At 34.4% G+C, this 17,229-nt stretch overlaps 1 protein-coding gene across 13 annotated transcripts; it reads left to right on the top strand.

The window, feature by feature from the left end:
* Positions 1-324: 324 nt before the first annotated feature.
* Positions 325-14,440, top strand: LOC147837695 (uncharacterized). 13 transcript variants are annotated; one of them, XM_087312273.1, is made up of 20 exons: positions 459-536; positions 817-942; positions 2,460-2,685; positions 2,777-2,846; positions 3,171-3,200; positions 3,297-3,366; positions 3,452-3,479; positions 3,689-3,718; positions 3,826-3,895; positions 4,251-4,295; positions 5,276-5,406; positions 5,485-5,616; positions 8,021-9,536; positions 10,198-10,501; positions 10,702-10,799; positions 10,900-10,949; positions 11,631-11,921; positions 12,039-12,215; positions 12,629-12,754; positions 14,191-14,440. In XM_087312273.1, the coding sequence occupies exons 13-17, from the start codon at positions 9,318-9,320 to the stop codon at positions 11,668-11,670; spliced, it is 711 nt and encodes a 236-aa protein (XP_087168399.1). In that variant the 5' UTR covers positions 459-536; positions 817-942; positions 2,460-2,685; positions 2,777-2,846; positions 3,171-3,200; positions 3,297-3,366; positions 3,452-3,479; positions 3,689-3,718; positions 3,826-3,895; positions 4,251-4,295; positions 5,276-5,406; positions 5,485-5,616; positions 8,021-9,317; the 3' UTR covers positions 11,671-11,921; positions 12,039-12,215; positions 12,629-12,754; positions 14,191-14,440. The 13 variants fall into 13 exon arrangements, 10 of the variants coding, with proteins under 10 accessions (XP_087168403.1, XP_087168402.1, XP_087168406.1 ...); XM_088651691.1 differs by lacking the exons at positions 10,198-10,501; positions 10,702-10,799; positions 10,900-10,949; ... (2 more) ...; positions 12,629-12,754; positions 14,191-14,440 and adding an exon at positions 635-654 and having other exon boundaries at positions 329-536; positions 2,460-2,493; positions 2,656-2,685; positions 8,021-8,300; XM_087312278.1 differs by lacking the exons at positions 10,198-10,501; positions 10,702-10,799; positions 10,900-10,949; ... (2 more) ...; positions 12,629-12,754; positions 14,191-14,440 and adding an exon at positions 635-654 and having other exon boundaries at positions 329-536; positions 2,460-2,493; positions 2,656-2,685; positions 5,273-5,406; positions 8,021-8,300.
* The last annotated feature ends 2,789 nt before the right edge of the window (positions 14,441-17,229 follow it).

Here is a 17,229-nt window from a genome sequence, read left to right as displayed (position 1 = left end):
TTTTAGTTTTCAAACATTTGCTATTATAATTGTACATTTTATTATTTTTGTTTCTTTTGTGTCTTTTATATTTCTAATTTACAGGAGTTTGACTATTTTAAACCTGTGATTAAAGAGTTTTCTAATATTTCCCTGTTCATTTCCTTTATTTTAGAAAACCCAGAGAAAAGGAGGAAAGGGAATAAAGACTTTGCTTTCTTTAAGAGAGCACAGAAGGCTGCAAAGCGCCCTTTCCTTAGCTGTGACCGGAACAGAGTGGTTCCCTTTGAACCACGGTCAGATATCGACGATTTCGAGCACCTGCCTGTTCCAGGTGCCTCCAGGACTGTCGTTGTTGCAGCCAGGCCACACTGTAAAAAAAATCTGTAAAATAACAGTTAAATGACTGTATATTTTAACAGATTTTTTCCGTATACACGTATTACGGGTGTTTTTCCGTTTATATACATTTTCGAATTGCATTGTGGGAAGGGGATCGCAGCTCAGACAGCGTTTGATGGACACCGGGACATATTTCTTCCTCTGTTTTTTCCCTGGTAAGTACGATTAATAAAACATATAACAATATTTTAGTTAAAAGACTGCTTTATTACCTTTTTATCGTTATTTAAAATGATTTTTGTCTTTTATGAAGCGCCCATGGAAAGTACAGCAGTGAATTACGTTTAATATTGTTAATAAGATCAGACTTTATTTCATTAAGATCAAACTGAGCTATGAGTGGTTAAATGTAATTTAAACAAGCATTTACCTAATGATTTTTTACCTTTTTATGCGTTTTTCTCATCAGTAAATATGATATCTGTTAATTTACAGTTGTTTGTCCGTATTTTTCTAAACTGCCGTGCGCGGGAAGTGGCGTGACGTCCAATCACCCACTCACTCCCTCTGCACCTGACTGGATTAACGGTAAACGTCAGTTTGTCTGTAAGAGTGTAAAAGGTATGTTAATTATTTTATAGAAATATAAATGTTTTCTTTGTACAGTGCATTGAACAAGGGATAGCATTCAAAGTTTGTGTAGTTTGGTTGATATACGTTCCCTTTAATGAACACTAACGTTAACGTGTTTCAAACGCTCGTACCTGACCGTCTGTGTTTGTTTGCATATTAATGACTAATTTCATATTTTTACTGACGTTATCAAATGTTAGCTTTAGTTTGACCGACGTATTAAGGCTGTGTGACCGAGTTTCAGTGGAACAGCTTTGCTGGTTTTTAAGTAAGTTATAAGTTAGACTCGCGTGAATTGGAGGCATTTGTAACTCGGTATGAGGGGAAATACACACTCGTAAAGTTCTTATTAGTGGTGGGCCGTTATCAGCATTAACGTGCTGCGTTAACGCGAGACTTATCGCGCGATAAAAAAAAATATATCGCCGTTAATCTATTCTCAACGTTGGGTTGGGAGCTGGGTGACTTTCATACTTTGATATTTTAGCGCGGATGTATACCTGACCGGTGAGCCGTCTGACAAACAAGTGCCCTTATGAATCAAATCAGCAGGATGCCTGACTTTAACTGCAGTTCGGCAGTTTCACTTTAACTCATGAACATTTCATTCATCCCGCGTGACAAACTGGGGTAATAGACGCAAATAAGAAGCAAGAACTGATGAGAGTGTTATGGAATTTAACAACGCTCGCCAAATGGAACGAAAAAAAAAACTTCCGCATTTCGCGACGCGTGTTTGTGTGTACAGAGATAACAGAGTGATACAGTACGTGTGTGACATTTAAAAGTATTTATAGTGTTTACACTGTCATGCGTTTTCGGCCTCAAATACAACGTGTACCTTAAAGCAGTGGTTCTCAAACTTTTTTCATCAAGTACCACCTCAGAAAAAAATTGTCTCTCCAAGTACCACCAAAATGAGCAGTATTGAAATACAGTAGCGTAGCAGGCCCAGTAAAGCAGCTACAACTCTGCACAGTTAAAAAAACATGGCTGATTACCTCAGAAATATAGGCTATGTCATATATGGGATATAATATACCCAGTTTTTGATAAATTTTGAAATATATGTAGCATGTACATGACATATTTCATTCCTCCGCGTACCACTAGAAGGAAGCCTGCGTACCACTAGTGGTACACGTACCACAGTTTGAGAACCACTGCCTTAAAGCACACAATTAAATGTTTGTTGTAGTCGAGTTGAACTGTCATTGATATTTATTTATTCACTTTTAAGAACCTCAAGGGCAGCTAATATGAAGATATAAAGAGTTGTTCTTCCACAGTCTTAAAATTCTTCAAACTAATTGTCAGTTCGATTCATTATAGCAAACAATACTTTCTTTACTATTAGGAGATCAGGAGTTTTATTTTAATGAAACCTTGATAATAGAGTGAACTACACATGGTGTTATCGCAAATGAAATCTTTTTATGTAGATTTTAAGTGAGTTTTATTTGCACAAATAAGGTTCACTGATATTTTGCTTGGTTGACTTTCAGGTTCTTTCATTTTGGTTATAAGTACATGTTACAGGTAAATTCTTAGATTCAATCCAAACTGAATTTGAATTAATACGGACAAATGAAATAAAATACACCTGGGATTTTAAATGTTTTCATTTTTTTATTATTCACAACGTTTGTGAAGTCTAAATGTAGACTGTCTCAAACTGAATGAGTGTTATTTTTGTTGTAGGTGTGTTGGTGTAAAAATTGATGCTGACTGGTTAGTACTGCATTTTTAACCATAACAATAATGATTTATATTTAGCATTGCATCTATTGTCATTTTACCAAGAATGTGTTTGCTCTTTCAGAACTCAGGCAGTTGTGCTGGACCCTCTGTACCTTATACAGGAGATGACTGTAAACTTTCAAGTTTAAGAGGTAAAATGTTCAGGGTTTTTCTGTTTGATTTTGAGTGTTTTGTAGATATAAGGTTCACTGATATATGATATAAGATTTGCTTTATGTTTATGTTGTCATTTTAGTTATAAGTACAAGGTACAGGTACATTTTCACAGCAATCTAAATTAAAATCTTAAATCTTACATTCAATCCAAACTGAATTTGAATTAATATGGACAAATGAAATAAAATACACCTGGGATTTTAAATGTTTTCATTTTTTTGTTATTTACAAAGTTTAAAGTTTAAAAGTAGACTACGTGCTGCATGTTTCAAACTGAATGAGTGTTATTTTTGTTGTAGGTGTGTTGGTGTAAAAAGTGATGCTGACTGGTCAGTACTGCATTTTTTAACCAAAAAAATAAACAATGATTTATATTTAGCATTGCATCTATTATAATTTTACCAAGAATGTGTTTGCTCTTTCAGAACTCAGGCAGTTGTGCTGGACCCTCTGTACCTTATACAGGAGATGACGGTAAACTTTGAAGTTTAAGAGGTAAAATGTTCAGCGTTTTTTCTGTTTGGTTTTAAGTGTTTTGTACATATAAGGTTCACTGATATTTTGCTTTGTTGATTTCCAGGTTCTGTAATTTTGGTTATAAGTACAAGGTACAGGTACATTTTCACAGCAATCTAAATAAAAATCTTAAATCTTACATTCAATCCAAACTGAATTTGAATTAATATGGACAAATGAAATAAAATACAGCTGGGGTTTTAAATGTTTTCATTTTTTTTTATTATCCACAAAGTTTGTAAAGTATAAAAGTAGACTGTGCTGCATGTTTCAAACTGAATGAGTGTTATTTTTGTTGTAGGTGTGTTGGTGTAAAAATTGATGCTGACTGGTCAGTACTGCATTTTTATAAATAATACAAAAAATTAAAATAAAAAATGATTTATATTTAGCATTGCATCTATTGTCATTTTACCAAGAATGTCTTTGCTCTTTCAGAACTCAGGCAGTTGTGCTGGACCATCTGTACCTAATACAGGGGATGACAGTAAACTTCCAAGTTTAGGAGGTAAAATGGTCAGGGTTTTTGTTTGATATTGATGCTTTTATTTTTATTATTTGGCAAACCAATTACTTGTACCTATATTTTTACTAAGTGTTTACATGAACACATTTTGCTTCAGTAAGTTTTGAATTTTGTTAACATGTATTCAAACTAAAAAGTACTGGGTTGATGTGGGTGTTTTATCTGGGTTTTTTAAGCTGCTACTGTAATCTGTTAAATGAACCAAGCAGTTATTTATTATTATTATTTAGTTTTGCATCATTTGAAATGTTACAAGTTCTTTATTTTGGTAATGTCTGTTTAAAGTGATAAGGAAATAACTGGTCCACTGCTGAATCTCTTTTCTTTTCTCTCTTAGCCACCTGATGATGAGAGAGACAATTTCAATGTGGGCATCTTGATGGTGAGCCAGGCCTTCATGCTGATTTTGTGACCGTTTAATCTATTTAGCGTCATTGGAATAACTTTATTTCAGGATGCAAAACTGGCTAAAAATCTACTTTAAATTTCAACATTAATTGTATGATAGTGTGGTTGATTTAACATTTTATTTAATGTTGGGTTCATTGTAAAAAAATAAGATTTAATTTTGGTTGAATAAATGCTGATTTTGGGACAGTTTTGTCTATTTATTATCATAGAATTACCATTATTTCAGGGTGGAAAACTGCCTAAAAATCAGTGGTGACTTTTTAACGTTGTTTCAATGATAGTTTGATTGATGTTTTAACATTTATTCAATGTTAATTTAACGTAGGTTTGCTCTCTGGGTAAGAACTAACTTAAAAAATGCGAAAAACTTATGTATGTGCCACTTGAATTTTGTATCACATGTTATTGGCATGTTATGGAATTTAACTATGGCAAATAAGTGAGAGGAGATGGAAAGCTATGATGTCTACACGTTTTCCTGAAACATTTTCAAGGTCAATTCTTTCTTGTATAAAGATAGTGGAAAAGAAAGAAATGTAAAACAAAATGGTTTATAATTTTTTTACATTTTTTTTTCTTTCCTTTATTGTTTTTTTTTTGCCTTAATTTTGTTCTTGCACTATAATTATTTCTTGTAATATTTGATTAAGTAAATATATATTTTTTAATTTCTTTTAAATTATGTAGCAGACATGTATTTGAATAATTTTACATAATAATTATAATATTTATAATATTATTAATAATATTAATAATTTAACATATAGGTGTGCATATATGTACCCATATATGTACATGTAATATAGGAAAACAGCCAATTTTATATTTGTCACATATTTCAAAAACCTAAATCAAAACCTATATTAAACCATATGTTTATATAGGTTCTTTCCATGTGGACGTGTACCAGACCCAACACACAACTCACTTTTCTTTTCTTTTTTTCAGAAGAAGAGTCCACAGTCACAATAACAAGATCATTGGGCTGTCCCCTAATTGTGGTGAGCTACATGTTTAGTCTCTTATGTGCTAAACATTATGTAGCCTAAGGAAGCAGCCCTGACTCTGGAGTTTATATGAAGGTATGTTTTTACATTTTTAAGTTTATTTCATTTTTATAAGACAAGTAAGTTGATACATGTTTGTTGTATTTACAACAGGAGCATGCTGAGTAACTATCCAGAATGTAGGGTCATAGCAGAAAAAAGTGCACCAAGCAGAAACATACCATCTAAACTCCTTCGATTCCTGTCAGACCAGAAAGACTTTCAGAATCCTTGGAAGATTTAAAGGTAATTAAGCAAACCGGTAATACTTTATAATAACTAAACACTATTGATTAATTTATTAAGCATTAGCAAAAAGTTCTGTAAAGCTTTAACTCTACATTAACAGACCTTAGTATACAGTTTATAACTACAGCTGCAAATGCGGTAATCTTGACTTATAAGCACATCTATAATGTGCTTAATGATTTTGTTTTTATATTTTGTTAATGATTAATTTTTCATTACTAAATTTAGTATAGCATTATTTACAAACCAGTAATTTAAGAATAGTTGGTGTATTTTTTTTTCTAATCATTCAGAATGTGTAAGTAAATGGTTAATAAACTATTTAAACTAACATTTATATATCTTATTATTCAGGCATATAGTAATAGTTGGGCAGCTCAGTGGCTAGCACTGTTGCCTCACAGCAAGAAGACCTCCGGGTGCTCCGGTTTCCCCCACAGTCCAAAGACATAAGCTATAGGGAAATTGATTAACTTAATTGGCTGTTATGTATGAGTGTGTTTGTAAATGTGTGTATGGGTGTTTCCAAGGGCGTACTCATGCTATGCACAGTTGCCTTGAAACTGGAATCGTGCTTGTCTCCCCCGACGACCCGCACTCACATTGCATTCGAGCCTGAGCATGCTTACATCATCAATAACGCACTGTTCAGTTTAACAAGTGCTCTTACTCAGCACAGTGGAGATTTCTTTATATTGTTATATCGTTTTAGTTGTTCAATATGCAGTGACACGCAGTCAAATATTTCACCGAACAGATCAGCCACTTTTGACGCTTATAAACAATCAAAGTCAACGTGCTGCAGGTACTAGGAGGTTTGCTAAAGGTGCAGCTGTTGTGCAGTGAGGGGTTTGTGTCTTTAATCTATGACAGTTTGCAAGGGACTTTGATTTGGATAAATTAACCACTATTACTGTTCAATGAACGCAAACCCCTTACTGCACCACAGCTGCGCCTTTAGCAAACCTCCTATTCCTGCAGCACAAGGAGTTTATGATTGTTTATTAACATCAAAAGTGGCTGATCTGTTCGGCGAAATTCTTGACAGTGTGTTACTGCATCCCAAACGACTAAAACAATATAACTAAAGAATTCTCCTCTGTGCTGAGAGCACTTCCTAAACTAAACAGCGCATCATCGATGATGTAAGAGTGCTCAGGCTCGAATGCAATGTGAGTGCGGGACGTCAGGGGAGACGGGAGGGAGGACAAGAGTGCTTCGGCCTGGTTCAAGGCAACTATACATAGTGTGAGCACACACTAAGCTGAAGGAAAATACATGAATGAATAGTAATTGTTATACTTGTATATAAAGTATAAAAAATAAGTATATAAAGTATATACAATACTTATTTTAATAAGTGCTTTTGTTAACTTCATCCAGTTTTGTAGCCTAAAGTGAGGATTGTTTATGCTCTGTAAATCCCCTTATAAATCACAATTAAAGATTCAGTTATATTCTAAAAATGAAATCATTTTATTGTATTAAATGAAAAATAAATCTTATCTAAAATAAAATTGCTGTACAGTTTAAACATAGCTAAATAACACTGAAATGTTGCATCGTAATATATCATTAAATTATTTTATTGTTGTTTTATCCAGTTTTATGTTATATTTTGGCACTCCTGCTATTCAGCAAAGTTTAACTGTCGTTTATAAGGATTTATAAATCATAAATAATCCTCACTTTAGATTAGGCCACAACTGGAAGAAATTTTGTAAATAATGCAATATTAAATATATATATATATATATATATATATATATATATTTTTTTTTTATTTTTTTTTTTTTTTTTAATCTATAAATAGTAATGTAAAATCAATCATTTAAGTTTGATAACACAATTATTAAACTGTAGCTGTAGCAAATTTTGCAGCTGTATTTATAACCAACTGCTAACATCTATTAATGTAGAGTTAATGCTTAACAGATAATGAATTCACTATTTGCTAATGCTTCATAAATGAATCATAGCCCGTAGTTATTATAGTGTTACCAGCATAGTTTGTTTATATTACTGTTTCTCTCTTGCATTATTGTTCCAAATATTGTCAAAAGTACCTACACTTTATTTTGAAAAATCTTAAAGTGATTTCTCACCCAAAACTGAATAATTGATCATTCATAATTTACCTACTCTCTTGACATTTTAAACCTGTATGACTTTGTTTCCTCTGCAAAACACAAAATATCATATTTTAAAGAATGTTGCTCCTATTTCTCCTATTTTGTTCTGTTGAAGTATGTCAGTCAGACAGGCTTGAAATGACAAGAGTGAGACATGAAGATGATGATAAAACTTTCATTTGTGTAAACTATTGACATGCAAGGAATTACCCCAGTTGTAAGTGAAATGTCATTAGTAATGTTTTTTTTTTTTTTTTTTTTTTTTACAGCCATTGAAGTATCAGTATTGGAGCGGAAGAAGACCCAGTTGTATCGTCTGTTTCCTGCCATCTTGCAGTTAACCTGGTTTCTTAATGTAAAGTACTTGTAATTTGCCCACTTGTCCTCAATTATCTTAAAGCTAACATTTAAAACTAATTTGCTTTGAGATTATTTGCCAAGACTTCTCACTGTGTGATTCACATGTCAATATGTATTTATTGTGTGTATAACTAGCTATTTGGAATTCAAATGATTTGTATTCATTAAAGAATCTGTTTTAATTGCAAAGTTGTTTTTGTACTAATCATTGTAAGTTCACAGTTAACAAACTATTTACTGCTTCTCTACACATACAGTATGGAATACATGTTTTGTTTTACTATGGTAAACCATTAGTAGTGTATTTCCCATATGTATAGGTTTATCCTTACCAACTGCTATTTCTATGCTGCTTGAAGAGCATTAAATTAGTAAAATAATATTTTTTTTACAGTAGGTATCCCATTAAAACAAAGAATCTGTTCATTTTTTCACTGTATATATACTATTAAAAAACAAAAAAGTCCTCTTTTTACAGTAGGTATACAATTAAAACACAGAATCTGTCTGTTTTTTTACAGTAGGTATACTATTAAAACACAGAATCTGTCTGTTTTTTTACAGTAGGTATACTATTAAAACACAGAATCTGTCTGTTTTTTTACAGTAGGTATACTATTAAAACACAAAATAGTTCCACTTTTTTACTGTTGGTATACCCTTAAAAACACAGAAAATAACCGTTTTTTTATATAGAAAACCCTTAAATTACTATAAAATGGTTCGTTATTTTACAGTAGTTTAACAGTCAAAAAACGGATATTTTTTAGTTTTTTTAATGTGGACACACTGTCAATTAACAGAAGTTTTCCGTTTTTAATTTACGGTAAAATATTTGTGTAATGAGCTGCCAGTACATTTTACCGTTTTTTTACGGAATTTTTTTTTAGAGTGCAGGTCTGTGAAGATCCTCAGCCGTTGAGTGTTCTGGGCCCCTTCAGCATCAAGCAGATGTGCCAAATGCAGATCCAGCCCATCCTGAGTCCTCAACGGCCTTCACAGGTCATGTTGAACCTGAGCAGATGCGTTCGCCAGTCCAAGTCTGCGACCGTCTCGAGTCGTTGTCTGTTCAGGATCATCCAGGATCAAGACAACGACCATCGCAGATCATGCTGACCCTGATCAGATGCGTCCGCCAGTCCAGATCTGTGAAGACTCTCAGCCTTTGAGTGTTTCGGGGCCCCTCCAGGATCAAACAAACAGCAGATGTGCAGAATGCAGATCCGGCCCGTCCTAAGTCCTCAACGGCCCTCACAGGTCATGTTGATACTGAGCTGGTGTGTCTACCAGACCAGATCTGGGAAGATTTTCAGCCAATCAGCGTCCATGGCCACTCTAATATTAAGAAAATTAATGATGCAGATTCGGCCTGTCCTGAGTCGCCTCCGTCTGTTCAAGACCCCTCTAAAATTGATGGGACTGATGGTAAGTCATCCTGAATTTGGTTCATTTTATTTCTGCATCTGTTATTTTTACTCTTTGTTGTTTTTAGCCTATAAATCAGGCAGTGTCATTGGTTGTGTATTAATTAATACAGTGCTAAACATATATGAGTACAACCCCATAAATCTCTCATTTAAATTAATATTTTCTATAGGATGCTTTACAATATTATATTTGTGCATGTACATTAGTTTAGCCAGTGCTGAAGCCAAATCTGGAGCTAATCTAACAAAAAAACTTTCAACAAAGGTTCTAAAATTAGTAGCCCAAATTTATTTTTGGGGAAAATATTAAGTTTAATTTTCAAAATTAGCAAAAATAAAAGAGTAACAAAAAATATAGACAATTTTGTTGAAATGTTCTATTTTTTTTTTTTTTGCTATATTTTGCATGAATTTAATTGTGTTATCTTTTCATTTCTAAAGATGTTCTGTGACTAAAATATTATTTTAATTAATAAATCTGTTTGATAAATCTGTTTTGTTTAAATGCACCAATATATATGTATATATACCCATATTCACTGAGAAATGTATAAAAATATTTATTTTCAAAATGGGGTGTACAGGAAATATAAATATGCTGAGCACTGTAGCTGCAGCTCTGTTCATGGAGATGTTTCTGTTTGTTTTCTTCATTTTAGAAAAACCCAAGAAGGGAAGGAAAGGCAAAAGAGTCTGCTTTCTTTAAGAGAGTATGGAAGTCTGCAACGCGCCCTTTCCTGTGCTGTGACACAGATATAGTCCAGCATGTTACACCACAGCCCGAGCCAGAATCAGAGCCCGAGCCTGAGCCCGAGCCAGAGCCAGAGCTGGAAGATAAAGCGGACTCTGAGGCAGTGCCTGTTGAAGTTCCGCCTGAAATCGCTGAACCAGCTGACCCTGAGTCAGTATGTCTGCCAGGCCAGGTTCTTGAGGAGCCTAAAAAGGCTTCTGGGCTCACTCGTGGTAAGTCATCATTTCCTTCAATTTTCTGTAATTCATAATTAATATAAATTAGTAATCAATTTACTCCTGCAATTCTGATGGAAGTTACTGCTTTTAGCTCATTGCATTAGATCCAGATTCAAAGGAAAGGAGTCATTTATTTGATCTGTTTCATACCAGACAATCCAAGTAAATCTCCTTGCTCTTTTTCTGTTTTTCAGGTTGCATGGTGTCTCTTTTTGAAGTGAAAAACCTGATTGGAGAAGGAAGCTTTGGCAAGGTGTATCTGGCATCTCACGTATTTAATGAGAGAGTAAAGGTAGAGATTTTTTTTTTTAATTCAGTCAACATTTTTCTCCTGATTATTAAATATAAATACTTTGTTGGCTTCAATTTAATTTGTCATTGTTTTTCCGCAGGCTGCTCGAAGTCTATTAAGAAGTGTAAACAGGACTGTTATTTCGACGTTGTAAGTTAAAACAATTTACACAACAATGAAAATGTGCTGACCATTTACTCTTCCTTTACTTGTCCTGTACCTGTCGGGACCACTTTAAACTGAACTCAAAAGCAGATTTGTTGGAAACAAGTAGCCACCTACTTCCATTGTAGAAAAAGAAAATACTTTTGAAGTCAATGCTTACTGGTTTTCAACATTCATCAAAATATTTTCTTTTGTGTTCAGCAGAAGAAATAAACCCAGAGACAACTTTTTTACATATGAATGTGAGGCTGTAGAGTTAATAAAAATTCATTCAACATTAATGGAGATAAGAATGATCACTGCATCAAGCCCCTTGTAAAGCAGCCTGCGTTCATTTCTACACAAAGCTCAGTTTCACAAGGAAATCAGTGAAATCGTGTAACGTGACTTTTGTAGCATTATTTGAGTGTAGATGATTCATTCATGTCTTTAATAGTGCTAAAGAGAGATTGTTCTGTTGTATGCTTGTGCTCAGCCTAAGAGGCGGACAGAACACACACATGTAAAGTCCTCTTTTAGCTTAAACTGCATGACTAAATGCTTAAATACAAGCTAACACGTGTCAAAACATGGAGCTTAGTAATTATTTACTTAGTGACAAGTTTTTGTAACTGTACTTTGTCCCATTTTGCTTTGGTAATATCTTTGAAATCAGTTTTTTTTTAGGATGGACATTCCAAACCTGTGCTTGCGGAAGTGGCAATGATGCTTAGGTTGATAAATGACCCGACTTGTCCTAGCATCATCAGATTACACCACTGGATTGAGAATAAGAAGAACTTTGTTCTCATTCTGGAGTACGCAGAGTCATCCCAGAACTTGGCTCGTTACGTCAGACATACATTGGACATTGATGAAAACCAAGCACGCCGGTTAATTCGTCAGTTGATCCAAGCTGTCAAGTTCTGCACTGAGCGTGGAGTTTTCCATGGCAATGTACACACGGGGAACATCCTGGTAACTCAACCCCAATTAGAGCTCAAATTGATTGACTTTGGTTGTGCTCGACCAATTACCAGCGGTCACAGTATTGTCTTATGAAATGACTGAATTCTGAAAATGTCTCTTTTACAGGAGCCATATTTTACACACCACCTGAGGTTTTGAGGGATCCCACATTCTTTCCTAACCCAACATTCGTCTGGACAAAAGGCCTCATCCAGTATGAAACATTGCATGGACGATTGGCCTTTTACAACACACATTCGATAATCATTGGAGACCTTAAGACAGACCTCAGCTTATCTTCAGGTAAGCAGACACCTCTAAACAATCTCAGCCTCAGTGAAAGAATAAAATATGTCAGTCATGAGTAAAAAAGGATTAAATATAATGGTTACAAGTGTAACGGAGGCCAGCTAGTAAGTGCTGTGCAGGTAAACCTCACTCTTCTGACCTCTAAAGGTGCTCTAGCGATAAGACGCTAGAGGCCATGGTCTTTAGCCTCCTTGTTAGAGCAACTGACTCACGTGCGGAAGGTCGCCGGTTGGATCCCAGCTCGGAGCGGGTTGGGTGGAGTAGGACCGGCGGGGTTACACAGGCACTGTAGATATTAAAGTTAATTAATTGTGGATGTTTTGTAACATTTGATGTTGTAAGATTTAAAGACGTTCATGAATCTTTAGTATGCAGACATATTTCACACTCTCTGTGACACTTTTCAGCATGCCTGGACCTGATTTCACAGTGTTTGGTCCGCAATCCAGAGAAGCGGCTACAGTTCTGGTTGAAGAGCACCGGTGGTTCAATCCAATGAGCCCAAATCCTGTGCAGCAGTGAGACAAGAGGAGGTAGAGGAACACACCGAGAACAAATCTACATCTTCATTCTTTCTTTGCTTTGCTTTCTTTGCTTCAAGTCTTATTTGATAGCCCTTCGTATTTCTTATTGTTTTTCTCACAGTAATACCGGAAAATTTCCGAAACGACTTTACCGGTAAATTCAAAAAAGCGCTGTTCACACAGACAAGGACGCTACGGAATTTTTCCGGAAAAGACCGTTCACACATCCATTCCAAAATAGCGGTAAATTCTGACATCATTACACAGAAATGCCCTCTAAACGTCTGTGTTTGTATTTGTAAACATTTGACTACATTACAAACTCTTGGATACAAACAACTTGGATGAAAACATATGGGTAAACACTTTCACATGTCGAGATGCACATGATATGTGTGTGTGCTGGCGCTTACAACTCCTTCACGGGCACACGTGACGCGTCAAGCTACTGAAGGAAGCAGAGCTTGAAGGTAAACAAACAACGGCTTATCGTAAGCATCTTATCGATAATTATTTACACAGCTGACATTAAGACGGAACATAGAAAAATCATCTGACTAACATCTAGCAGCTAAATGTGTCTGGAAATGTGGCTTTTATTCTCATAAACTGCATGGACGTGAATGTGTGGTCTGACTGTTCTGATTGGCTAAAGTAGACGTCTTATGTCAGCATGTTCTAGACATGCACACGCTCTTTCCGGCAATGTTTCTTCTAAGTTCACACAGAGCAGCATTCCGGCAAAAAAAAAAAAAAAGTTACAACTTTTCTTTCCGGAAAAAAGCCCGAACGAATTTACCGGTATTTTCAAAAAGGGCCTGTTTACACATACACACCAGACAGAAAGATTTGTATGTGTGAAATGGGTTTATATACAGTGCAGTGCAGTACTTCTGAAGTCATTATTTTTGTTATATTACTTTTGTGTTTTTCTTCATGTAAAAAAGACTTTGAAGTTTCACTTCAAAATGACAGCTGTAGCTCCAAACCCCTGACACCTTTCTTCATCTTAAGAAAGCAAATGAAAATATTTGAGATATAATCAAATCATCTAATCATGAGAGCTCTGTCCTGCACTGTATGCGTGTCGCACTGCAGACGTTTACCTTAGATGTGCCCACGCTTTAAGTCACAGGAAGTCGTGTAGGTCTCTGGGTTGAATGTCAGCAGTGTGACACGCATACAGTAAATGTGCTGTAAGCTGAACGTGCAGTTTGAGGGTCAGAGAGCTCTCAGATTTCATTTAAAATGTTTTAACTTGTGTTCTCAATATTAACTAAACATGAAAATGAACTAAGGACATGAGGTGAGCAATTAATGGCAAAAATGGTAATTAAATACTGCAGCTCTGCACAAGAAGTTTGGCCATAGGAAAAATGGTCATGCCCAACTGAGCCTGGTTTCTCTCAAGATTTTTTTCCTTTCCCTTTTGTCAATTGGTGAAGTTTTGTTCCTCGCTGGCTTGCTTGGTTGGGACTTGTGGAGCTGCGCTTCGATGGACTTGCTCTTCAGTGTTTGGACTTTCAGCAGTGAAAATTAAACCACACTGAACTGAACTTAACTAAACTTTAACTCTGTAAACTTGACTGACACAGTTTCAGTTTACTTCTATGTTAAGCTGCTTTGACACAATCCACATTGTAAAAGCGCTCTATAAATGAAGATGAATTAAACTGAATTAATGACAAAACTCCATTAGGAAGTCCAGTGCTGTCACAGTTATCTCCTCTAAAGTTTCGTCAAAGATCTGCTCAACTATGTTTCTACTTTATAAATGAATCTGGCGTTCTGTTTTAAGAGAGACTGATTGTTTTATAATTAAGTGTTCATAATTGTTTTGTAATGTGTTGTTCTTTAAATTGTTTTGTAAGGAATTGCTTTTATTTTATATCTTATATATTGTTCAAAAATTTAAATAAAATATTGTGAATCAAACTGAAGTTCTGATCATCATTTCTCATCAGTTTTCTAAATGACTCTTTACTCAAGGAGATATAGTTCTTCCTGAACTATTTACTCAAGTAGTTCCAAACCTATCAGTTTCTTTGTTTTGTTGAACACTAAAGAAGATACTTTGAAGAAATCTGAAAATATGTAACCGTTGATGTCGATAGTAGGAAAACAAATACAATGGAAGTAAATAGTTACAGGTTTCCAGCATTTTTCAAAATATCTTCTTTTGTGTATAACAGACAAAACTCGTGGTAACGGATGAGTAAAAGAATATTCTTTATTGGGTGAAACAATCTCTTTAACAAACCAGTAGTGTCATACACTATGTGTACTATGATTGAAAACAAAATTGTGGAGTCTGTTTAACCAAATGGAACCACAGAGAAGGTTTTACTGTTAGACAATATGTTGTTTTATTTTCCAATATCATATACTAATACAAAAAATAGTGTACTGGGCTAATCTTTTATTTAAACAGCAGAGTTTCAGACTGGACATTGTTAAACTGTAGACTCAAATGACTAACAGTACATTGGAGCAAAATAAAATGTCTGAAATTAAAAGTATAAATGTGTGCGATTGGACTCCAGTGTGCATTGCAGCCTTTCTTTATCACGGTTAAAATGGTGAGTGAACATCACACAAGTGAACATTGTCAGATCTGTTGTTCATATAAAATTGAAGTCAGAATTATTAGCCTTACTGAGTTATTCGCCCCATTTATTTTTTTCTCAATTTCTGTGTAATGGAGAGAAGATTGTTTCAACACATTTGTAAACCTAATATTTTAATAACTCATTTCTAATCACTGATTCATTTTATCTTTGCCATGATGACAGTAAATAATATTTTACTAGATATTTTTCAAGACACTTCTATACAGCTTAAAGAGACATTTAAAGGCTTAACTAGGTTAATTAGGTTAACTAGGCAGGTTAGGGTAATAAGGCAAGTTATTGTATAATGATGGTTTGTTCTGTAGACTATCAAAAAAAATAGCTTAAAGGAACTGAAGTGGCTATTTTCTCTAAGGAGGCTCTCTCAGTGGTCAAGAAACAAAGTCTTACCCGGGATGTCTTTTCAAAGTTTTATTCTTTATAAAAAAGATCACAATCATACAGCAACAACAGTTTCTGCAGAGTGAGATACTAAAGCAAAGTGTGTTCACCTTTTTATCTAGTTTGTACTGCTTACGAGGTCAACTCCCAATAAGGCCTCATCTACAATTACGTCAGGCGTCTTCTGCTGTTCGTGCGATATGCTCATAACAACCACACATCCTTCTTAAGCAACCATACCTCAAAGGTGATGTATAGACCATAAATTCCAGTGATGCGTACCCAGAGAAAAGAAATGTGTTCACCCCTACATAGTCAGATAAGGGAAATCCTTATGATAATTAAAAAGCATTCACCTAAAGAAATATAGTTATGTATAAAAATGTACACATAGGTTTTATGATGAACATATGGAGAACACAGATACACACACATATAAAAATGAGTCTTAGACAAGTTTCTAACATGTAAAGTTCATCTAAAAATGAATTTCCATTACAGGCAAATAATTCTGACCTTAAATGTTTAAAAAAATAATAATAACTGCTTTTATTCTAGCCGAAATAAAACAAATAAGACGTTCTCCAGAAGAAAAAATATTATCAGACATACTCTGAAAATTTATTTGCTCTGTTAAACATCATTTGGGAAATATTTAAAAAAGAGAAAAAAAAAATCAAAGGGTGGCTAATAATTCTGACTTCAACTGTACTTTTGCATGTAATGGTTATGAAGTAGGAGTTGCATCAATTGTTATTATATACCCCACTAATATCTAGGGGTCATTTACACAGTGCAGTTTTAAACAGAAAACCTTTCATGGCTTTCACCATTTCTGTATAAAGTACAAAATACGATTTTGTTTATTTTATTTTTGAACATGGTGATGTTTGCATATAACATGTTAACAATCCATATAGGCAAGTAAAAATATTTCACTTCATCCAAATTGCATACTGCAATATATACTCCACTATACTATGTGAAAAACAGTATAAAATACGGTCTGTAAAAAGTATGGACTATTTATAAGACAGAAGGTTTTAAACAAAGTATTTAACAGAAAGTAGTAGATTGTATAATACATTTTACCGCATACCTTAAGAAATGCATATAAAATTGAATACAGTAGAATTATGGTTATTGTAAACAAAAAAAACTTTATTATTGACACCATAACTACCTGGCTAAAGTCTTGTCGTCTGTTCAAGTTTTAGAAACAACAAATAATAACGACTTCTAGTTGATCAGTTGATATCAGCAGTGGCTGAAAGGCAAAGGCCTCTAGGTTGCTCTTTTTGATTTACCAAAATAAAATATGATCATGGCTTGATTTCTAAGGATTTAATTAGGACAGTAAGGTCTGACTTTGCTTAGACAAAAGTCTTGGCACTTAACCGAAATCATGTACAGTATAGAATATAAAGTCATGGTGCAGTGGAAAAAGAATTAACATTGTGTATAACTCCAATG

The sequence above is a fragment of the Danio rerio genome, chromosome 25, assembly GCF_052040795.2.
Source record: "Danio rerio strain M-AB ecotype USA chromosome 25, GRCz13ab, whole genome shotgun sequence".
NCBI lineage: Eukaryota > Metazoa > Chordata > Actinopteri > Cypriniformes > Danionidae > Danio > Danio rerio.
Note: the sequence above shows the minus strand (reverse complement) of the source record. Positions and strands in the feature narration are given on the sequence as shown.

Bases quoted from the DNA above. Each gene is read 5' to 3' on its own strand.
- LOC147837695 (XM_087312273.1), top strand. From the start codon at position 9,318: ATGTGCAGAATGCAGATCCGGCCCGTCCTAAGTCCTCAACGGCCCTCA. The intron at 10,502-10,701 runs GTAAGTCATCAT...TCTGTTTTTCAG, and splicing joins GGCTTCTGGGCTCACTCGTG to GTTGCATGGTGTCTCTTTTT. The intron at 10,800-10,899 runs GTAGAGATTTTT...GTTTTTCCGCAG, and splicing joins TATTTAATGAGAGAGTAAAG to GCTGCTCGAAGTCTATTAAG.